Source organism: Cygnus olor, chromosome 3, assembly GCF_009769625.2.
Source record: "Cygnus olor isolate bCygOlo1 chromosome 3, bCygOlo1.pri.v2, whole genome shotgun sequence".
NCBI lineage: Eukaryota > Metazoa > Chordata > Aves > Anseriformes > Anatidae > Cygnus > Cygnus olor.
The window spans coordinates 82,920,064-82,945,143 of record NC_049171.1 but is presented as its reverse complement, the minus strand read 5'-3'; the positions used below and the strand labels follow the sequence as shown (position 1 = coordinate 82,945,143).

General features: G+C 36.0%; 1 protein-coding gene across 1 annotated transcript in view; it reads right to left on the bottom strand.

The window, feature by feature from the left end:
* WDR64 (WD repeat domain 64) overlaps positions 1 to 19,889 on the bottom strand; it is a 73,044-nt gene extending 53,155 nt beyond the window's left edge. The window contains 6 exon segments of the mRNA XM_040552587.1: positions 7,826 to 7,855; positions 11,398 to 11,501; positions 12,057 to 12,159; positions 18,060 to 18,156; positions 18,158 to 18,182; positions 18,886 to 19,889. Of these exon segments, the coding sequence (XP_040408521.1) occupies positions 7,826 to 7,855; positions 11,398 to 11,501; positions 12,057 to 12,159; positions 18,060 to 18,156; positions 18,158 to 18,182; positions 18,886 to 19,033 (507 nt within the window). The 5' untranslated portion in view covers positions 19,034 to 19,889.
* Positions 19,890 to 25,080: the final 5,191 nt, after the last annotated feature.

Sequence of the window (25,080 nt, the reverse complement as noted above, 5' to 3'; positions counted from 1 at the left end):
GATGGCATTAGGAGTGCATTTATTTTTGCTATGTCCCTGCTCACTCTATGCTGAAATTCCTAAATAAACTTTTTCTGTAATTCTTAAAGGTAAGTATACTACTTAGAACAAAAGAGGAAACTGTTTTGTTCAGATTTAACTCAAAAGCATGAAGTAGAAACATTTAATTTTCCAGCATCTCCCAATTTCAAATTTCATAAATGTGTGTGGGCACTGTTGACAAATGCTTTCTTTCAAACAACGTCATGAATATGACAACTGTTCTCTACTGTTTCCCCATGCCTCTTTACTAACTGGTAGAGACACTGAGGCATTTAGAGCTTTCTAAGAGGATCTTACTTATGTAGCAACAATTTATACCTGTATGAAGTTACAAATTCAGGCCAGCTTGCAGATAACTGACAACCTATTTTTCTTTAAAGAAGAGATAATGACATCACACAGCACTCTTAATTTTTATTGCCTTTACAGCAACATTTCTACTGTAAATGGTTCAGAAATAAAGGCCTGGTTTAAAGGAGCATTGATTTGAGTGGACCAGAAGTGCATTGAGAAGGGAAGTGCTGTCACAGCTGGAAATCAACAAATATTTACACTTGATTTGCTGCCTTGAATTTCAGCAACACCTGCTGATCTCTTCAAAAACATTTAAAATCTGATATAGAACAAATCTTTACATATTTCTCAGCAGGAAAAAAAAAAAAAAACAAACACACACAAACACACACACACACAAAGGTAATCAATTCAGATTGTTATTGCCTGCCTGAAAATTTATCTCAGGCTGCAGTCTTTGGATAAACATTACAGAAAAAGATTGGATTGAACCTCTTCTGTTTTATCTACTGAAAGCAAGGGGAAAACTAACAGTAGCTGCATCTGGAAGGGAACTCAACTGACCTATAATGAAAGGAAAGTCCATAGTATGCTTTAATAAAATTCTTTCATGGAACAGGTCTGTGGAAACTGGAATAAAAGAATGAAAGAAATTACTGAAAAAGCAATTTCTTTGCTCCTGCAAGCAATATTCAATCTGTACAAGGAATCTAGTGGAAGTGATTAAGTATAGTTGCAGGTGGCTACAGCTTTATAAAATACTTTGATCATTTGCAGATTTTTCAATAACATGCAACTGTCAAGGGCCATAAAGACTTTGGAAAAATATAATAAAATAGCCCATTGTAACAGGCATAGATAGATTGGCAGAACTATAGAAGTACTCGATATTCTTCTTCGTCGTAAACTATATTCAGAAAGGAAGACTGAATGTTGCAGGAAAATAAAATAATAATAACAATAAAATCATTAACTGGGATCCAACCTACACTGACTGAGGTTATCAGAGAAGTATTACAACCATACTTGTTCTCAGACACTAGCACAAAGTGCTACTAGGATATTCAGAAGTTCTGCATCATTAATTAAGAAGAATGAGAGGGTCAGGCTGGAAAATCCAGATTAATGGTGAATGTAATGGGATGGCATATGTAATTGCATGGCAGATATTACATGAGCTACAAGGATACCATGCTGGTTCTAGTTATCAGGTGGTATTACAGTTATCATGTTAACTACAGTTAGCATGATAATCTCATATCACTTAGCATTTATTATTTTTTTGATGAATTAGTCCTCATTTATTTTTGAAGGCACTAATGTTGACTGAGGTCTGGACAGTCTAGACTAGGTATGAATTCTGATTTTTGATAACTCCATGGCTTGAAAAATCAGCTGGTAGCCCAGTGAGGTGAAAAATGTTCTTTGTTCAGAAGGAGATAAAATATGGCGAAGTAGTGTCTAAGAAATAAGAAAAGTGAGAGATAAACTGTATTAGTCATTAAAAAAGGAAGAAAATTACCTCTAGTGTTATTCTGTAAATGGAAAATAAGTGGGACCAAGCAAGAGGTACAGACTAGATTATACAGGAGCTCCGAGTAACTTGCAATAAACTCAAAATGTAGGCCATGCAAAAAGACATTTTGTGTCTTACTTCAAAGACTATTTTTCTCAGCTGACCGTTTATAGAGTGATCTCTCTTTTGTAGGAGAATTCTCAAACTGACATTTTAACACCAACACTACAGGTAGAGGCAGAAGTGACAGAGTCATATTCTTCTATGATTCTGTGTTTCAGTCTAAAAATGATGGCAGGCAGTTCGATACAGGCTTTATGAAAAGCCAACAGAGAAATGAAAATGGAAAATGATACTAACTAAATGATACTAACTCAGTTACAGTACTTTTCTTCCATCTTTCTAACTGGTTTGTGTTACAAGGGAAAACAAAGCAAACAAGCAAAAAAAAAAAACACCAAACAAAAAAAATGTAATTATCTCTGTATAAACATACCATTAACAGCTAAGCACCATGTTTGCAAAAACCTTAGGTGAACATAAATCCATAGCATCACTTAACTACTTATCTGTCTATCTATCTACCTACCCATTATTCAAATCCAGAAAGAACTGTTGCTAAGAAATTAAACTGAAAATGAAATTAATAAGACTTTTTTTTTTTTTTAACAGCTAAAACATTTTTTTTTTACAATTTTAACACTTAAAACTTTTCAGAAACAAGAATGCAAAATCTTGTCATAAGTGATTTATGGATGATTTTTTTCTCTAATTTCCCCTTTGAAAATTTGATATAGCCACTGGAGTCAAATAATTTATTTTAGATTTTCATATGCACAGATAAATGAAATTCAGCCTTTCACTACATTTAACTTTCTACAGCTTTCTACAACGAAGCAATTAAACTTTGCAATAAGTTAGCCTTGTAATCACACTGGAACCCATATATTGACACTCTACAAGGCCTTAATAGTCTATTTTCCCCAGCAGTCTACAGAGTAACTTTGGTTCCAAATTTATCAGGCAATTCCGGGTACCAGGTTCTCCTGCACAGTTCCCTTCTTGTAGCTAATGATGGTAAGCCACCAAACAGGCTCTGAACATGAGTTTCACCCTCCCTCTCTTGCTGCAGTGTCTGTGACTAGAAAATCACATTATCAGATGGGAACTTGGCAGCAGTTGGTCTTTATGCAAATGAAACAAGGAATACACTTCCATTCATTGCTATGTGAAGGTACCCTAATGCTCAGATGGTTCTCAGTGAAAATCCTAGGGTCATTGAATATTACTCCCCTAAAGAATTAGAAGTTGAAAGGAAAGCTAACATTGGAATAGCATGTGCCTTCTGCTCTGCTTTTACTACAAATAGGAACAGTTGTATGCTCTAATTCATTGTGGGAAAGGACTGCTTGTAGCTAAGTAAACATCTAAAGAACAGTCAAGTAAAACTGAGCTTCTCTCTTCTTTTACAGTGTACCAGCATAGCTGCTGTATTGTCGCATTCACTGGCTTAGAGAAATGATTATCATTAAGACACTATTTCACTAAAAACTAGTGTAAACTGTCAGAAAAGACAACCTAAGAAGCATTTAAACCACTTCTGGTTTGAAGAGTAAATTAGAGTGTGTGTTCATATGAAGGTTTTATGCAAGATCTGTACAAAGGCTACATACATCAATTTACATCTGATATGCATACATATAAAATCACGTGGTGTACACTTTCATATTTTCCTTACAGCATTTGCACTGTGAGGAACTTTGAGTGAAAGGAGGTAGACAAGGACAGAGGAGCAATGAACACTCCAACAGCAGAAAAATGTTAACCAATGACTTCAAGCAAAACAGAATTTCTCATATTGAATAGAATTTCTTCCCTCTACAGAAGATATATATTTCTAATTACTGACTGGCAGCCTAAAACAGTATCTAAAAAAAAAAAATCAGGTTGCAACATATGGCGTGCTATTTCTATATCCAGGAAAAAGCAAGACGTAGTAAAATATATTCTGGATTTATTCTCTTCTTTGCTTTTGCATTATTTGTAGGCACAGTCTTATCTGATAATACAGTAGCAAAAGTAGGAAAGAAAGATGTTTATTGCACCAGTTTATTAGAAGTTGTGAGTCAGGAAAAGATCCAGCATAGCTAAATTGAAGTTTCCTGGAACAGGCAGCAACAGAAGTGTTTTCATGCATGTAAGATTCACATCTCAAGTTGCACTAAATTTGTCTTTAATAATTTCAGTGAAATTACTTAAATTACATCAAAGACCCTATAAAGGCTATAAAAGGCTGGAGAGACCACTATAATAACTGAGTTTGGCTTTCTGCATAGCATGCTCCAGAGAGTGTCAACTCAGAAGTTAGAGCCTGACAGAGATGGAGAGACTGTTCAAGTTGGACAGCACTGCCTGCCAGGCTAGTTTTGTGTTCAAGGACCTTAGCCTGAGGAATGAACAGGCTGTGCAAATAGCAGAGCATGGTGCTCTGTCCTAAAGATCCACAATGAAAGCGAAACGAGCTCCTAGTAGGACTTGAGACTGCTCAGAAATTAGTAGTACGAAGTCCTGAAGAGAGCAATGAGCAAACTAACAGATCAGCTTGATGCACTGAGAAGTGGCTGATAGAAGAGAAAGGTCCGCCAGAGACAAACAGCAAAACGTGCTGCCTAATTCCAGCTTTAGAGCTAAGACGTTAAGTGCTTCTCCTATTCTTAGCACTACAGTACTTGACAGACAAGCCAGGCAGCTGCACCAGGTTTCGCTATTTCTTTCTTCCATTCTGTCACTCCAGGGCTCTATCTTCATTCTTTCATATCCAATACAATTTCTCATTTTGGCTTGCCTGGCCCTAGCTTCCATCCACTGGGTCTGTGTATGCTTTTCTGTGTTATATTTAAAGGACATTTCATCTCTATTCTTCAAGAGAAGCAACTTGTTCACTACCAATATTCCCATTCAATGATATTTCCATGCTGAGTAATATTTTTGGCATCTGTCATTTGGACAGTCCTTAATCGATTTAACATGCACTTTAGTGTTTTTTTTGCAGTGGTCATATTTTAAAACAGAAAGTCATATGGTACTAAGTCAAATACAGTACAGCTCTAAGTGTGTTATCTTTATGCCTCTTCTCTTTTAACTCAGCTACATAACCTCATCAAGGAATGAAACCAGGTTTGGTTGAAGTGATCTGTTCTCCATAAAATATTTGGAACAAAATCGTAAATGATTTTGTACACATAGCTCACATTCTGTATATACAGTCATGATGTTTGGAAAGTTCTGATGGCTGCAATCTACTAGATTTTATTCCTAGAACTACTGTGTTTTGCAGCCTTTCTACTCAACATCCTCAGGGCCAAGATCTCTGTCAGTGACTAAATCTCTGTTCTGTTACACCTTTAGAATAAGAACACTAATGGAAGAAGGTAGAGGAACATAAGGATTGTTCTGCAAATTGTTAGCCACCATAGATGGAAGGTTTGGAGTCTAGTAATTTATCTCTGAATTCAGTGCCTTATTTCATTTGCATAAGGATGCATACAAATACACAGCTTGATCAATTAGCTAATGCCAGTACTGAAGATGGCATTAAATCAGATGAAAATGGCACAGCAATTACAGTTAGAAAAGAAAGGACTTATTTCTGCAGATCTGAAGATGAGAAATATAAGCCCTGCAAGGCAGAGGCAGCTTTCTCTCTCTAGCTATTGAGAAATTAAACATGAGGAATTGTTCATAGTTCTACATTATAACATTTATAAGACCATTACAGGTCTTCCACTAGTATAGTTCACTGTATCTTTAATAAGTCCACTGTTGGTGATGACTTACACTCATAAGACACTGGCATTTGATTTTTAATAATTGTTTAGATAAAAGTTATTGAAATGACAACATTCAATTTTAATAAGCTTATTTTGAAATAATTAAAATAATCATAACCGAATTCTAGAGATATATCTCTCAAAGAATACCCAAGTTAATACATTTAGTAGCATCATACATTTCAACTGCATTGGAAGTGGAATTTATTCTCTCAAAACAATCCAGAATTTTATTTCACTGCAATTTGGGGTAAGGATATAAAATTCCAAAGTTAAGAACAGAATAGATTAAAACATTATGTTCTGTAAACATCAAAATCTTTTAACAACCAACAAAAAGTTCAAGCCAGTAATAGCCATTTTAATTCTATTTTCACTGCTGTAGTTAGAAGAAGGATGAGAGGAAACTGTATAAGCTAAGAAGATGACTGTTCAGTGCAAACACTCAAATTAATATTGTTAATTTAAGACTGCCCTTTCCTTTAGACAAAGCAGAGAAGGAAGCAGAAGAGGGGCATTTTTAACTAGAGTACCTGAAATGTTCACAATTCTGATACCAAAAAAGTGAATATAACAGTTAATCTTTCAGACAGCGGGCCAGAAGGATTGCATAGTGTTTTGTGCAACAATGATACCCACTAATCCACTGACACCCAGCAGCAATGATTCTCCATCCCAAGGGGGAGGGATCCAAACCATTTCTATCCTCCTTTTTCCTTTCCCTAGGGAAGCATGCAGAAGTGGAAGCATCTCAGGTAGAAAAGCATGAGAGGGTGGCACATAACAAAAGAGACATCAGATTAGGCTAGGTCACACAGATCTGGTGCAGAGCTGAACAGATCTTTGCGCTTACAGATACTAAAAAAATGTACCAGTTTTGGAACTGTGTCCATTTGGAATTACAGTCCTAATAATTATGGTTATTCTCTAACACTGAGAGGTACCATTATATTAAACGCATCCTTCTTTCACACTTTTTATGGCACAGATGTTCTTGAACAGTGCCTAATTCTGCCATGTCTTCCAAATGTCTTCCTTCTGCCAAAGTAAAATGCCATGCACCTCTCCTGATGACACATTATAATATTAGTGTTTAGTGCCCAGATGAAGAGGAGGACCATGCAGCCACAGACTGCCCACCGTAGCACCAGGCTGACGTTCCAGCTTCTTCCCCTTGGCATCTCCAGGGACAAACACCAAATGCTGTTCTGATGTGATCCTACCTTTATATATTTGGACTGAGGAAATTGTTCTTATAAGCAAATCAGAAGCATGCTATTAAAATTCACTCCTGTAACACAGTGGTAGGAGAAGCTCTAAGCTGGTCCTAGTCTAAGTTTCCAGAAGTCAACAGGTCCCAAGAATGTTTCTTATGGTTTAACTCTCCACATTAATTCCACAGGTCAGATTAGCCTTGCAACAAATTAAATGCAGTCCAAGCACTGAGGTTTTGTTTGTTTGTTTGTTTGCTTTTTGAAGTTGGAGTAGCTGTACCTGTACTCTGGAGTTGTTTTTTTTTTTTTATTTTTTACTTCTTGGAGCATTCACAATATGTGAGAGAATCAACAAAAAAGCACTGCCCAATAGCACAAAATACTTACAGAGACTTTTAAGGCAAGGGATCATGCCATTTTGTTAAGACAAATTGCAGCTCTCATCTGCAGGTTAACTGAAGGAAACTCATTATCTAAAATCTGCAGTGACACTCCCAGGGTAAAAATGAGCTTTAAAAATATATACCATGTAGCCAACCAATCTAATTAGTAAGATGTAGAACTGTTTTCCACTAACGAACTTATACTTTTTCTCATTTAAATTTTACACTGACAAATGAAGTGTTGGAGCTTAAAAGAAAAATTCCTGGAAAGCTAATGGCTATAAATTCAACTGATAGACAATTTGGTAGAAAATGCAGCATTTTTCTCAGGTTTCTTTTTATCAGAGGAAAGAAATCAAATTACCTAAATGTTTGTGTAATTGAAAGGAACAGATTGAACATTTGACCTGTGGTACACTATGCCAGATAATGCAGAAGTCTTGAGGTCAGAAGTTGCATCAGAAAAATGCACAGTTTCTATTTGTTTCACTTTAGTATCTATTGATTTTTACTTCAAATGATTTAAAAAGAAGGAGAAAAATGAACTTCAACATTGGTGGTTGCCAGAACCCTCATCTGAAAAACAAAAATATGCTATAACAATAACTAGATAGCAATTAAATTAAAACTCTGAAAAGAGCTCTGCTGTATCACAGGCAAAACAGAAAAATAATAGCCAAGAGAAAGACTTTGCAGTTAAGGTCTTTCTGAGAAACATCTCTAGATTGTCTGTCTGTTCTCCTACATGTAAAGCGAGGAACTTACACCCTCTTTTTCTCTCACTGGTTCACTTTTTTTTTTAACTTTTTAATTTTCTTTTTTTAAATTGAGATGTTTGATTGAGCAAAATTAGTAAAAAAAAAAAAAAAAATTACAACAGAGTACAGATCAGCTCTTCATCTGATGAAATTATGCTTCTAATGGTCCTTCACACCTAGAACAGCTTTGGATCCTACGAGAGGTAGGATGTGGGATATGGAAACACAAGTTAATGCTGGCCCAGATGACATGTTAACTAGTGCCAGCAAAATACCAGGTAGAGATATCACCTTACATTGCAAATTGGATTATGCATATTGGTACAGCATCTTTCAACAAAATTAACTATTGGCAGACAGCATAGCACGTGCCTTGAAAACTAAAGTCACAGGGAAGTAGGCATATCCGGCACAATCATACAGCAAAGACAGAGTCACCTTCTTTGTCCTCTAACCAAACTAAAGTTCAGTTTTCAAAATCAGTTTTAATCATTCCCTCCTGAAACATCCATAGCTGCTTTTTCACCTCCTCTTGCCTGTGTCCATTATCAGTAATAAATCAGTAGTGCCTCATTCCCATCCCAGCAATTCCTCAGTTTGTAAATGGAGAAGCTGAGATCAAAGTCTTTCTTCCCATAAAGGCATGATGCCCAAAGTCATCATGGACAGTTTTTGAGCAGAATTTAACAGGACTGTTAAACAACTATTTCATATCCACTCACTGTATCAGATTTGACTTTATGTACAATAACAAACTAGAGCCTACACAGAGATTTTTCCAGCTGCCTACCTATATAGCTCTTCTGTGCTGCCTGAGGCAGTGTCCAGGCCTGAGATTCATAGGAGGGTACCTATCTGGTTTATGTTCTAGAGTAAGCAGGAGATGGCTGATAATGCAGTGCTGCATGCAGGTTTTGTAGTGTATTAGGTCCTTATCTGTTGCAGACAGCAATGCTTAGCCCTCAGATAAAGAACACGCTAGCCTACAAATAAGTAATTGTTTCTTTGCCTTCCCATCAATTTCCAGTAGCTGCAGATATGTGAGAGAACATAGGATTTCTTATCACAGTAATCAGGGTTTAGAAAAGCCTCCAAGCCCTCTTTTAGACAATAATTAGATTAACTGGGAATTTATGTGGTGAATGGTGGAAGACTGTTACTGGTGAAACAGGAGATGATCTTGAAAGCTATCTTGATGTATACTGTCTAAATTAAGCACTCTTAATGCCATCTAACATGACTGGTACTAATTATTTGCTGGAAAAAAATCTGATCAATTCTTATTTAACTGAAGCTTAACACATTCACAAGCTGCGTGATGGTTTGCTACCTCTTTATTATTCCTGTTCCTATTTGTTGATTTTTTTTTGGCAGTTTTAAACTATTCTCAGTTTTTACCCAGTATCAAATAAAAACTCTAGATTGTCAGCTGACACGACTCCAATGATATAAAGCAATCATTAAGGAAACTGTCAAGTTGTATTTGCTTTCCAAAGAGCAGAGAGAATAATACTAAATTGATCTTGTGGAAAGCTTGGTTACACATCAATTTACATCAGTGCGAATGAATAGAATATGGCCCTGTCTCTTTCTGCATATATATGTTTCTTAGCAGTCAAATATCTCAGAATTGGCACAGTTAAAACATATATTATTTAGATTCACTGATTATATCAGACCAAATATTACTCATTCATGTACATGGAACACACTGACTTATGTGGGATATATGTGTATCCAAGAAGACGACGTGTAATCACCTCTACTTTAAAAATGCAGCAAATATACACAAAATAAGACTCCACGTTTGTCAATGCACTGCTCATGAACTCATATTTTTGCCCCTCTAGCCAGAGCACAAGTCCCACCAAGCAGCGACTTCAGGGCAAGAATCTTCGTAGTTCCTTACCAATAGGCTACAAAACCAGACTAGCCAAAACAAGTCACTAGCTGAGACTAAGGCCAGTTCTCTTTAAATTCTTGGCCTTTGGGTGAAGAAAAATGATGTAAAAGTTGTTAACTTTATATTTGGCTTTGTGATATGAAGTCATATTCTAATAACAGGATTCAGGTGACTGCATTGCTAAAGAGCAAGATTTTATTCTTGCTTGCATCAAGATGTATCAGAGCAATTTTAATGAAGTCAAAGGTCATTTGCTCAGATCAACTGAGATCAGAGATAATATCATGAGTGCTGACTGCTATCGTAATGCCTTAGTCATTTTCAGAACGTACAGTCTTGTAAATGGGATTTGAGGTCCCCAATTCACTGCATTAAGCAGCTGCATGGAAAATTATTTACATGGCAGTCACTGATGTCAGTGACATCAGTCCAGACTATGAGGAAGCAGTAATTCTGAACTTCAAAACAGCATGTGAAGGTGGGGGTAGGGAAGAGATCTATTTTTAACATTATACTTTGTGAAATTATTTCTCCTAGGTACGTAAGAGGGATAATGCTCTGGAGGACAAAGAACTGGGCTTTCAAATAAATTAGTTTAGAATTTACCAAAACTGCAGTATTGCTTTGTTATTTAATCATCCACAGGAGTATGTTCTTGCTTTACACACTTCTGTCATAAGCGGAAACTAGCTGAAACCTCTAGAAAATATTATTGATGCTTTAAAAATTTACTGCATTGTTTTAAACAGCTTTTAATAAATTGGTTGTATTAAAGTTGTACAATGTATAGTGTCAATGAGCATAGATGTGTGATGTACCTCACAACATTTAGAATTATATACGTTTAAATAGTAGTATTATCTGGGAGACTCATTTACTAAATACAATTTAACAGTATCTTGAGCCTGAACTTCTACTTAAAATGATACAGATCTCCTTATGGTTTGCTGACAAGGGGAATGAAGCAGTGTCATGCAGACTGCCAGAAAATTCAAGACTTTCGAGCTTCAAGACCTTGCTGTATTGAGTAACTGTTCTTTGCAGATTGAAAAATGTTTTTTCTGTTCTGAATATTCCCAGTAGCTGTAGCAAATTGTTAATACTCTGGTTTCCACTGTATATGCAAAAGTTAATTCCAATAGGATATTTTGTATTAAATAAAACTTTTTAGAAAAAGAAACACAGATTATTTTATATTAAAATGACTTCTATTAGGATTTTGTTTTACAACCATCTCTACTTACTATCAACTTTTATGGACTCTTGAGTAGGTTTATAATTCGAAATAGCAATGTATATTTCCCGCTGTACTTAAAGGTATAGAAAACGGTTAACTTTATTAAAAAGAAAAAGATATCTAGCTTTTTTTATGGGTAAATTTGCACTTTAGATCACAGCTCACTCAGTTCATGCATACAGTGTCTAGTAGAAAAATGAAAAGTTTGAGTCAGAATTACCTGGTTCTTAAAAATAGTTAGCACTCCTTTCTGAGAGGATGTTACTGTGAAATCCAGATGGGGCACCTTCACTATGCTTTTAATCACATCTCGTCTCTTGACAACTGTTAATGACACAATATCACTCTTCACCTCACAGGCACAGAAAAGTCTACATACATTTGAAAACATAATACTAAACAAATAAAACCATAAAACCAAGAACATTCTCTCTTCCTGAAATACATATTGGCACCAATTCCAAGGCAGTAATACATCATGTCATAGATTATCCTATACCTGATTTAAATAATCATGTTGCATTTTAAAATATTGTTAATGAATTATGGATATGCTAATTCTATTTTTTTTGAAAGATACAGAAAGGCAAAGAATAACTGCATAAATAAATAGTCTGACTTAGACAATGTTGTAATTTAAAAATAATTGAGGAAAATGGTGAGAGAACTGGGCAGGGCAGCAGTTTACTAAGAAACAAACATAACTTTGAGGGAGTTTACTAAGAAACATAAATTCTGGAACACACAAGAAGCATGAATAGTAAACAAAGGCAGCCATGAGATCTTACACCTGTAATTTCAATAATGTGCAACACAGAGCAATGAACTGTGATTTTGTTGTTGTTGCTGTTGTTTTGAACTCGAGATGAAATAGGTCACCTGGATGAGTAGTCTGCTGTTTTTCAGATACAAGGAAAACTATGTTTTCTTCTTGAACCTGGGAAGACACGGCACCACTTTCTCCTATGAAATAGCCAAAAATCTAAATGAAACAAAACAAAAGAAAACAAACAATATGCATAAAAACTACTTCTGGAATACATGTTTATAAGCATAAAGTCTAATGTTTATCTGACATTTTTCTATCACTTCATATTTTTGAATAAGTCTCTTGGTGTTGTTTCCCTTAATCATTAGCCATCAATGTGACTCTAGATTACAGAGATCTGCTGGTCAGGCATGATCTTTCTTCAGTGTTTGGAAAGAAGTCAGCATACCAGGGGTCCTGGTAATAAAAAACATATAGTTGATAAAGCTATTAGTACATCTTTGGTTTGTTATGATTTGTTGTAAACAATCACCTTCAATTTCCTTTTCCCAGTTTTACCTACTTGTCCTTCCTGAGCTAGACCTCAACTAGAATTAAAAACAGTAAGAGACCTATCAAGCAGATTTCACTATATTTGTAAACTGATTCAAAATAGCAAAGCCGTTAGACTACACAGAAGAGCTTTTCCATGAGGATACATAGATTCCTGTTTGGCTGAAAAAAACCCCAACAAATAAAGGCCATTTAAAAAAATTATTTTCAACCATTTCCCTCACCCTGCCAACATTTCATTTGTACTGATGATGATCAAGATCCCCAGACATCATATTCAGGTGGGTAGCTCATTTCTCCCAGGGTGGGAAATACTTCAGCTGAAATGCTCTCCAAACCTCAGTCTCTGTACCCAAGTGTAGGCCAGTCATTTCCTCAGGAAATGAGGCCAGCCTCTCTCAGCTGTGCAGATACTTTTTCTTCTCTTTTCACATATTATTGACATCATATATAGTCACTTTTTTCATGAGTTCTAAAACCAAAGCCCATTTGTATGCAAGACAAAATTTTGCACTCTTTTCTAGTTCAACATTTTTGATGTTATACAACAGAGATCCCTTTTTTCTTCTCTGAGCAATTCAGACGTACAACTTTCAACAAAAATATTGTGCATATTCTTACACAATGTTAGTCTTCATGTTTCAATCCGTAGCTTCCTCCTTATCATGTACACAATCATCCATCACAAATCACTATCTATTATGCCTCTAAAATTTCTCCTTTTAGTTTCTTGTGACATCACCTTATTTTTCCATCTTGTACCCAAACAAAAATCTGAATTTTAGATTCGTGTCTGAATGCAACTCTGCAACAAGCACACAACTGGAACTCCCATCATCCATGTCATTTCTTAAGATATTAAATAGTATTGGCCCCAGTATTGACCCCTGGCATACACCACTACTGACTTGCCTTCAACTGGATTTTCTGCAGCTGAGGGGTTCAGCCAGTATTCTTTTTGCGTCACTACCCACTGAACTAACCCACATTTTGTCAGCGCGTCTAAGAATATGTTATAGGAGACAATGTCAAAACCCTTACTAAAGTCACGGTAAATGTCATCCACTGCTCTCCCCTTATAGATAGTCATGTCACTGTAGAAAGCCATCAGGTTGGTTAAGCATGATTTCCCCTTTGTAAACCAATGCTGACTACTCCCAGTCACCTTCTTGTCCTTTATGCGTTTGGAAATGTTTTCCAGAATTAGTTGCTCTTTCATCTTTACCAGAGATTAAGGTGAGGCTAAACATCCTGTAGTTCCCTTGAGCCTTCTTGAAAGATAGGAGTGCCTTTTTTCTTTTAAGCAGATATTCCTATTTTTTTTTTTCAGGCAAGGGAGAACAAGCCCTCCACCTTTCCAGGGAATAAGTTTTTGGTGGGAGTAGTTTTTTTTTAATGATAACCTTTTTTAAAATGATAACCTTGTATCAGGTCACTGCTGAGTCCACTGTCACTGCCCAGCAGGCAGAACATTGCTTAAAAAAAAGTACATCTTAGAAATCCCTTACAGCAGCAAAAATGGCTTCTGCTGACATGGAGAAAGGGATCCCAATAAACCCCATCCCATACCAGAGGTTGACAGAGAGAATAAAATATGATGCAAATTACAATTTACATATCTTTCATTATTGCCACTAAAAATGGAGCTTTCAAAGTGTCAGCTACCTTTGGAGAAGGAATGCAGAGGTCAGTTTTTCAAGTCAGCTGACAACTGATAAATGACACACGTTAGGCCACCTAGGTCTTCGAAATTTTGGAGACAGTGAATGACTAAAAGTAGACTCTAATGTGATTAAAGAGAAGATTTAAAAATACACTTTTTTTTTTTTTGGTAATAAAGAAGTGTTGAGTATGGGCATGCTGTTGTGGAGTTCAGGGAACTTAGGACACCCTTGAAAATGGAAATACTCGAAAAAGAGAAACATCAAAAAGATAAAGGAGTAGAAATAGTCACACTCCATGATCTTTTAGGTCACAGAAACACATCCTGCAGATTTTGTCAAGCTAAAGAGAGGCCAGATATGGAGAAGCAAATTTGAAAAGTTTATATATGTGAGAGCAGGAAAAGAGGAACAAAGGGTCAGGGACAGAGTTCTGGGAAGGAAGAGAGAGACAGAGATGATAAAAAGAGAAATATCAAAGGAACAAAGTGACATGTATGCCTCTTCCTTGACTTTCAAGATAAATGAAATGCTCAGCAGTGCCAAAAGCAGCAGGGGAATTCAGGAGAACAGGGATGAAATATAGTCCTTGTAGAAAAAATTTGAGAATTGGAGCATAGATGGCAGAAGACACGATGGCTATTTAGAATGTTACAGAAAGTAATCATTATTGATGATTCATTTGAAAAAATAAGTGATAAAAAGGAAGCTATTTCCATTTTTCACAGGGGGTAATTAATATTATGTCTAAATTGCAGGTTATAAATGTGAGTTGTCTAACATAACTAGTAGGTTAATGAAGATTATAAGAATGAATATATCAATTAAGGGAGACATATCTATTTCACCATCTCTCTAAAACAGCAGCTGGTTTCAAGTAGAATACCCGGAATAGTTTCCAGTCTCTTAAAAGGCCAATTACTATTTCAATAGTTCTTTAATCATGCAAGACAGAAATTGTCTTCTTTTTTTTCCTGAAAAAGTTTCACTTGAAAGAAAAGCCTAAGGAGGATGAGAAAAGCAAATGGGACTTAGGCTGTTCAAGTGTTAAATAGAGTAAACTTTAGAAAAGTAAAATAAAAAAGAGGAGGGACTACAAATATGGGTAGAAGAAAAAAAAATCTATTGTCCTTACCACTATGTAATTATGCACATCTTTAAATGTTAAGAAGTGAAAAAGACTAGAGCTTGAAGGAGACCTTTTACTGAAGGAGGTCAATTAACGTTGATCCTTTTGCTATCTTAAACATGGTTTGGCTGATGAAGAAACTTTGTATGACATTTCCAGGTTTCTTTGGTTCTTTAGTTCCTTCATTAATAAAGATGTTGAGTGCATCAGTTGTTATCAATTCTTGTGCTTAATGTGCTAAAAATTCTGTACCTCGAATCATATTTCCCTCCTTTTTCTGAATATCTTCACCAACATTATTTAAGCATATGATCAATTTAGCCAACGGCTCCAGGAATTGAAAGTAATTATGTAACCTAGGTAATTAGCCTGACTGTACTGGAAACTCAAGTAAGAATCTGCAGTAAAAGACACTACTCTATTAAAGGAGCAGATCTTTCTTCAGTTATCTTATTAGGTAAAGGACCTGAACATAATTTGCTACTGCTCTGCTCTCCTAAACAAAGGGTTGGCTCAGCCTGACAGTCAGCATGAATTCAGAATTAGTTTTCTCAACTGGTCTCCACTTCATGCCATAGAGCATATCATACTCTTTATAGTATATATGTCTAGCTTGTCACCTCTACACAAGAGATTGTCACCTCTCTCTTCTCTCCCACACAAGGAGAAGCAACAAGTTTGAAATGAAGTAGAGGATTTTGAATCATATGAGAATTTGACTAGGGCTGTAATGAAGCATTACCTCAAGTCTGATGGCAGCTGGCTATTTCAAGAACTCAGCTTCTACAACATGTACCAGCAAATCTGCAAATTTCTTTCCTTTTTTTCTTTTTTTTCTTCTTTCCCTATTCTTTTAGTGAGTTTCAAAGAAATGCTGAGCAAAGCCAGGACTTCATCTTTAAGTATCCTCTTGTGTTTAGAGAGGAAGTAAGGAAGAAGTAAGAAGAGTAAGTAAGGGTGACATGCAAGTACATGACATGCAAAGAAAAAGATTTCAAATTTACATCTCACAAGGTGAATTAGTAAGAGAGGAAATGGATGTGGCCCAAAGTTTTGTCTGATAAAAAGAGCTTACAGTCAAATTCACTAGAAGGCAGTTACATGATATCTGATGTCCTCTACAGATAATGATTCCATAAATTTTCCTCAGGCTCTCCTTGAAGAAAAATTTTAATGCCTGACATAAGCAAAGTTTGTGAGTTAGGTGACATTGCAAGTAAGAACAATGTTAAGAGAGGAATTAACCAGAAATCTTCTCATAAAGAAGCTTATTAAACAGAAAAGACCAAACACATTGTTTTTAGGACGGTGTTAGGAAACTATTTCATAGCAGTTGTTAATAAAACGCAAAGAACAGGTGTTGGGTATCTTCAACATTCACAAAAATAATGTGATGTTCCACTGTAATGTAAAATGGAAATATGCTCGTGAATTAATCACTCAGTAATACCTTGCCTTCTGGCTTTAAGACCAGCAAGGACTTGTCACCTATGCTGTCACAGGATAGTTACTGTGTGCTAGAAATTATGTCCCAACTGCCCATCTTCAGGCAGAAAACAAAACAAAAAATCTTGTCTTAGCATTTGATCATGGATGCTCTTGATACAGATTGGCTCTAACAATGTCAAAATAATATATATATATTTTTTTTTGTACAACAGTTGCTTGGAACTCTATCCATGGTAAACATCTTATTAAGATACTTCACTAGAGCAAGCATTCATAATTTCTCAGAACTCTCTGAAAAATAGACCACCACGTTTAAAAGAAATGAGAAAAAGTATTTTTCATAAAATATATAAAAATGTGGATGCTATGAAGCATCCTTTTTTGATGGATTCAAAAGAAATTTACAGACAGATAGACGAAAAGTCCATCAAGGGATATTAAGCACAGACTGCATCTGCAAGTCTGCTGCAGAAAATGCTTAAGCTATATGCTGTCAGAAGCTGAGAGGGGTAAAACAGATCTACTTAACTAATTATTACACTCTTTTTGCCAGGATTTGCTGTTTAACACTATTAGGGACAGAAAAATGGATTATCTCACTCACTTACAGACTTCAATAATTTTCCGGTTACAAAAATCTCTACTAAAATGGTGGCATAGCTCTAATGTTTCCCATCTAAAGTAAGGGGCAGATTTATCCCTGAGAAAAGAAGAAGGAGAGGAAGGAGAGGAAAGATTTGCGACACAAGCTAGAAAGAGCTAAATTAGTGTTATCTCCATCATCTCTCAAGTCATTGATAAAAGTGTATCGGGTTACAGAATAGGTATTACCACTCATATTTCACAAGAAAAATTCCTAAGGATAGATTTACCCTCCTATCTTCAAATGTCTTCCCTGGAATCTTGCATTTAATCAACAAATAAGTACAAGTTTCTAAACTGTTTACTAATAGAGTAAAAATAAACATGGAGCCTCTTTCTCAGCTTGTTGAAATTAAACATCACTTCTTGAACACGATAATGAAGCCACAAATGAGGTACGCCAAGACAGTCCTTCAATTTTGTTTTTGCCTAGATCAACCCACACAATACATTTTATCTATTTTTTTAGCTTCAAAGGCACATCTATATTCCAAGTTATTTCTCTCTCTATTTTTTTTAGCAACTGAACGATGGCCAGAATAAATAATAATGAGACTGCTCTTATTGTGACATAGAGAGACAAAAGACTCATGTATGACATGTAATCAACAGGTAAATATTGCTACCTTTTATGATTCCAGTTAGTTGCATATATTTAATAAAGTAATAAAAATCCTTACCTCACACCATTCTGTTCTTGCATCAAGGTTGTTGCTAATCTTCCTGAAAAAGGCTTTAACATTATGATCCTTAACTTCTGGGCTAAAAAGTGTCTGTGTGGAACTTATCATAGTCTATCTCATCTGGATAGGAAAAACAATATCCACAGAGTCAAAAATTGGCAAGTTACAGCTTCTGTCCTCTACCTCCTGTTTTATTTCTCCTTCAAAATCAAAAACGTGCAAATCTCATCTTCTCACACTGTATTCATTAAAGCATTTTGCAAAAAAAAATAAAAAAAAAAAAAAATTTTCAGTCTTACATTTTAAAACCACGTGATTTGCAACACATGACAGGAAACAGATAAAAGAATATCTGAAAAATTCTCAGCTCTTCTTTTCTTCCCTTACTTCCATAACACAATTCTGGTTTGTTGAAATGAACCTGAAAGGTGCGCTGGGATAAAGTTTATCCTGTCATGCAATAATAGCCACTAGAACTGAAAAAAACAAACCTTTGCCCTGATTATTTACCATCAAGAAATCGGATTTACGTAATTCATCATTTTTGTGCTTTTACAGATCACTAGAAACATCACAGAAATGATGACTTGTAGATGTGGCAACTGCCAATTATACTTTGTGAACAATTACCACAGCATTGTAATTTGTCCAAAAGTCCTACAAGGAAGTGAAAAGCACTCTCCCACAGCAATCTACCTGTTTCCTGTAACAGTCAAGAAGTCATAGTTTGAACGTTAATTTGATGTCTTTCCTACAGTTTTGTTGCTGACACATATTCTCAATAAGAAAAGTACACTTTTAAATCAGAAAGAGTATCTCTTACCATCATCTTTAATATACAAGCCTAATCTTTCCTCTGTCTTCTGTGTTACTGTTTTTTCAACTAGTTTCTGGAACTCCTTCAAAGCATTCTTGAAATCTGGCACATTAAGAGCAGAGCAACTCTCGTTATCACAATCCTTTTCAGACATCCTTTATTAAGAGAAGGCAACATGGTAGGAAGAAGGACTCTTCTTACAGCATGGTTCACATGAGTTCATATGAGATGTAGCTGCATGACTGACATATATAACAAGAAAGAGGTGACTGGTTTAGCATCTCAAGCTGGCAAACATGCTAGTGAACTGTTGGTGTCACAACCTCCCATTACATCACAGAACTCTACTCACTGAGCAACCCTATGTCACATACCATTATCAGTAATAACCTGGCAAGTGAGATTAGTTACTGGAGTCTGGTGCAATTGGTGACTGAACATGCATGATCTTTCTCACCTCAAGAGCCAGGCAAGGATCTCATAAGGGTTCAGTTCTGCTACAGCTGGCAATGATTTAGCAATAGAAGATATCATTCTCTGGTAAGAATGTACCTTTGAAACTAACTGTTGCAAGTTCATACTATCTTTCATAATTTTGTACTGAGTGAGGAGGAAGGAAGATTATACCACCTTTCTATGCTTTGGATTGTCTTCAAGACTTTGCCAAAAGCTGCACACCAACTCTTGCAGTTAGGAACAGCTGCTATTGTGGAGTTCCTTGGATCCACACATTATTTGGTGAAGAATGATGGAGCCAGCACTCTTTTTATATTTGCTTGGTGATAGGAGAACTGAGAGTAGTCTGGTGATATTCTGGCATGTTCTACTCTTTGTAAGGCCTGGCCAGAGATCTCAATTAGGTGGGGGTGCCTGGTTTTCCAGTAATAAAAGCATTTTATCAGGGATGTTATGTTTTGAAATTATTCACGTAATACAAAGAGGACAACTCAAGTTGAAAAGAACTAGAAAAGCACTTTTTGACAGCTAGTACTTAGGAGTGACATTAAATATTTGCTTCGTTAGTACATCTCTCTCCATTTCTTCAATATATGCTTTGTCATTGGTTTTATTATATTAAAAATCCCTACTCAGGAAAATAGAACTTCCAGTGGATCTACCCAGAAACCCAATTACTCTGCAGAAAACTTTTATTTATTTATTTATTGCATATGTCATTATGATTAAGACTGAAGAAATCACTTGATGGACTGGTGGAGTTTTAGTATTTTCAGCTCTCCAATTTCCTCTTCCTTAAGCTCTGACAGCCATTTACACTAACTTCCTTTGCTTGTTAGAAGCTACACGTACTTTTGTTTACTGTCTCCTATTAGTTTTGTTAGATTACTTTATACGCTGGAAAAGCTCCTGGAAAATGCAAGCCAGAACAATGCCTTCTATAAATATTTTTATCTGTTTTTATTTTTTCTGTGCAACACACAAGGGGGAAAAAACTACCCAGTCCAAGCCAATCCATCTACTAGTGTCACCATTTCAGATTTAGTGCTACGTGTATTTACAAAGGGCAACGCACCCATTACTCTTGTGTCAGTTGAGAATCTTGTTACCTGTCAGCACCCTGCATCCATCAATGGGCCTTACCTGACCGAACAGCCTCACCTGGGACCTCTCACTGCCCTTTGGCCTATGAGCTTTATTTAAGCCCTTACATAGCTATGCTGCAAGTAGGTTTCTTCCAACTAAGCCTAGTTTGTTGATGGTGCTTGCTGACTTGATCTTGGCCCTGTCTTGTCACTGCATTGTTCTGGACTATTTGTTGATTGTGGTTGCTACCAACAGAGCTGCTCTGCTTGCCTTGCTTAGGTGCTATGGTACTGCACCCATACCAGTGAAAACAACCCTGCTTCTAATCCTTGGCTTGTCTTCCTTTCCTATTCTCACTGCTCTTGGGCACTACATATCTTGAGTGTTTATTTCCTGATGATTTTCCTATATTGTAAAATTCTTTAAAGTCTTTGTTGAGCACTACCTAGATTTTTTATTTTATTTTTTTTTCCAATCAACCCTCTTATCTCCTTCCTTAACTTCCAGTTAAGTTATTGTTTCTTTCTTTCTCCTAACACACAAATAATGATCACAGAGATTAAGTGCTGACTATTAGCACGTGTCTCGCCAAAATTCAGCAATATGTATTAGATGGTTCCTGTTTTGAAAAGGGTCCACATTTAACTTGTGCCTAGGTTCAGTCAGGACCTTAAAGTCAGATATTCCTATACCGCAGTGACCCAAGAACTTCTGTCTGTTTGCAGTTGTCAAAGCAACTTAAAAGCAGGATGGGGCTGTTCAGAAAACAAAATTGCAGCTACCACTTTCTTTGAAAAGTGACAGCCCAGAGCACTCACTGACCAATCAAAATCATTGTGAAAGCACCAAAACCTGTGTTATGTTTGCATTGTCTTTCCATCCCACCACATCTTAAATTCTTTACTGAATAGTGAAACCCTAGGGTATCCTACTGGAGTGCTGGAAAAGTTAATTTATTTTTCCTCTGGCTGAAAGAGAATCAAATCTAAATCTTGTCTCCTGAATGAGTATCACAGTGACTACTGAATAAAGGATGAGTACCACTTCTTGTGGGAATATTCTAAAGAATCAAGCTTCATTCATTCTTTGGAGAGTAATGATGTAAACAGCTGTCTTAAAAGAATGGTTCAGAATGAAGTAGAAAGAATGATGTTAAAAGCTTTCCTCAAAGAATAGTATCTATTGACTAGATAGTTTAAAAAAAAAAAGGCTTTAGATACCAATAATTAGTATGTTAATTGCTTTGGATCTTGTTATAATTGTAGGTTCTGTGCATATGGAAGCTAGTTATCTTTCTCAGGGTTCTGCATTACAACTCAGATGATCAGCTTTCAGTCCCTGTGAACTTTTAGTGAATCTGACCCCTTATGCTTGATAACATTTTGTAAATTGTAGAGGCTTACCACTTCTAACACTGTCAAGTGAAGGCAGTATGTACTAATTCCAAGTCGGATGAACATTTCTGTCTTGTTAACTTTATCAGGTTGCTAAAATTTGCCTGTAAAACAGGAACAACATGCCAACCCAGAATTACTTGTTTTAAAGTATTACAAATCCTCATAATTAATGTCCACATTTTAAAACGTGTGCAATATCCGCAGCCCATTTTATAACACTACACTCTGCTGACATTAAATTCTGCCATGTCTCTGATTATCACACTACTCCCACATCCACTGTAGATTTACAGGAATGCCATTGGCATAACAAATGTAAATGAACTATAATTGAAGGTGAGCAAAATAGTTCATGGCATTTGCCATGCTTAAGCAAATTTCACATTTGTTCATTGATCTAATTCACATTCATTAATGCAATTACATATTTTCATGATCAACAAAGCTCCAAGGTACTTCAGAGAAGCACATTAGTGATAATGAATAGAAACTGGTATCTTCTGTCATTCAAAAAAAAAAAATAAAATAGAACAAAGTTGTATGAAGCTAGAAAAGTTGTCCCTCTTTTTATTCCCCTCATCCAGGTAATTTACAAAATCCTAGATTTTTATTTTTTATTTTTTTCTTAATACCAGTGAAGATGTAACTGCTTTACTAAGCAGATGATTGATCTTTTGGATGAGAAAATCTGATTAGAATAGGCAGGCCAAAATACCCGTTGACCTTCATTAGCATTCTTGCTCCCGAATTTAAGGAAGGCACCATGAATTCATAACATTTAAATCCAGAAGGGATGATTAGATCTTCTACTTTCACTCCCCCTGTATGTTTTGTATGTCCCCAACAATGTTTTTCTAGAGCGTAACTTGCAGAAAGGTATCCAGTTTTCAGATGTGGACACCAAGACATGGAGAATCCACCACGTTTGTTCCAAAGGTTAATTGCTCATACTGTTAAACTTTAAAACTCTCTTTTGAATTTGTGGGGCTTCAGCTTCCACTAGACAGTTTTTGTAATGTCTTCAGTGATTTAGAGAAATAGTTGGTATATTCTCCTACCAGGAGCCCTTATACCTGAATTACTTCTCCATTTTTCTCTTGTTAATTAAAATACATTGAATTCTGTACCTCCCACTCCAACATTTTCCTTCAGGTCTCAAAATAATGTTTGTGATTCTTTTCTGCATTTTTCAGCTTTTCAGTTTCTTAAAAAAAATGCTGAAACCATGTTGCTATGCAATACAACATTAAGCAAATTGGCACTCTGTTCAAACAATAAACTTCAGTCTATTCATTAGATCCACTTTTTACTAGACTATATTGATCAATTTCTTTGTATTGTTCTTTGGCTATTTATCTCCACATCACCGTTTCTATTACTTCATCCAAGGTGGATGACAGGCTCATTGCTCAAGGCTTGCTTGAATTGCTGCACGTGGAATTTCTGCTCTGTGGATATTCTGTGGTTGAAAGGAAAGGAGGAATTGTATTGTATATATTTTGTGTCTATCTAAAGGATCGACCGTGATCAGCCATGTTTCAAGGATAACAAAACCACTTCTTCAAAAACAGAGAAAGACCATAGTCATCACACACACCTGGATAAAATCATGTGAACATCAGTGAACAAAAGTAAATTTGATATTGGATGAAGTTACTGGAAATAATGCATGTAAGTCTCTGCATGAAATATATAGTTCTTTGGGGAAAGTGGTGTTTCAAGATATGCTGTCTAACTTATTACATGGATAACTCAACTGGTTGAAATTCTGTCTTTTCCACTGGGAAGAGGACAAAAGTTGCTGGGTATTCCTGCTCAACCATAGTGAGTACATCTTTTGTTTATAATAAGGAAGAGAATTGTGCAGAGAAAAGCAGCACTGACTCCTGGTAAAAGGAGGGATAGCTTGAGGATGCATTTTTGCTAGTTCCTACAGTAATTCTCCAGCCATTATAAAGGAAAATGTTTCACTTGTATGTCAAGACACTTGGTGGTTGGTTGGATACTGTATCTTGGCTAGAGATATGGTGTATTCCTTATGGAGCTTCAAGTTGAACCCTTGTTATGCAGTGTGTCCTATTGACTAATTTCTCCATTCTGCGTTATCTAAGCTTGTATGACATGACATTATATTCTCATTTCTCAATTAACAGGATGGAAAGGTTAAGAACAGAAAACTGCATTTTGTTCTCTTGCAACCATGGGATTTCTTGTTATACAGCACAATCTAAATATGTGGAAATCCCAAATAAAGCACCATTGTTTTCAGTACTGGCTAATTCTGTTGTCTTCAATGCTTAAACTCCAAAAAAATGTACAGCACAATTTTCAAATAAGATGTGATGACTGAATGGACTGACAAACAAAAGTAGAGAAGAGAGGAACTACATTAGAAGATAAGCTAAGTCTAAGAGGCAAATTCAATATTAAATTGATGAGTAACAGGAAGTCCTTGCATTAGTAAGTCTACAGTAGCATTAAATGAATAAAAAACATTTTCTTTCCTGTATCCCTTACTGATACTGTGAAAAGCATTGGATATAGAATATGGTAGAGTTAATATACATTCAGAATTCAAACCTCCCAACTCTCCCGTTCTTACTATGCAGTCAGATTGCTCTCGATTGGTAAATTCTCAGATCAGCACAAAGTTAATGATAGTTTGTACAGCAGGCACAAAGAACAGCTACAGCCAACTCATTGCTGGATTGGCAGCTCATTAGAAAAATCAATCATTTTCAATCTGATCTCAAGAACTATCAGAATTCTATGAAAATGTAAGCTAGTTTTAAAATTCTGACCATGTACCTTGCCAGTTCAAAACAAATAACCCTAAGCTACTGCAGAAGACAAACCAGCAAAAAGTGACAGATCTCATTCCCTGCCTGCTACTAGGTTGCCAGTCATTTTTTCTGATAGTCTAACTTAAAGACAGATCGTCACCAAGTAAAATGACAGTCCAAAAGAAAACACAGTAGCTCTAAAATGACCTGAGTTGTCCTTAAAGAGGCTCTGGGCTCTGGCATGTGGGGGACTTGGGTTCAGTCTCTGGTTGTGGTCTAGATCAACCCCAGCCACAAAAAAATAATAACAATTAAAAAAAAAAAATCCCCACAAACCTGTCTGTGTTTGCAGGCAATTCAGGGTTCAGTTGCTTGAGTTCAGAGCAACTGATCTCCTCCCTGACCAGTAGGGAGTTTGAAAAATCAACTCTTCATAGAGAAAAAATAAAAGTTCTCCCCTGAAACAGTGTTGAAGGGGT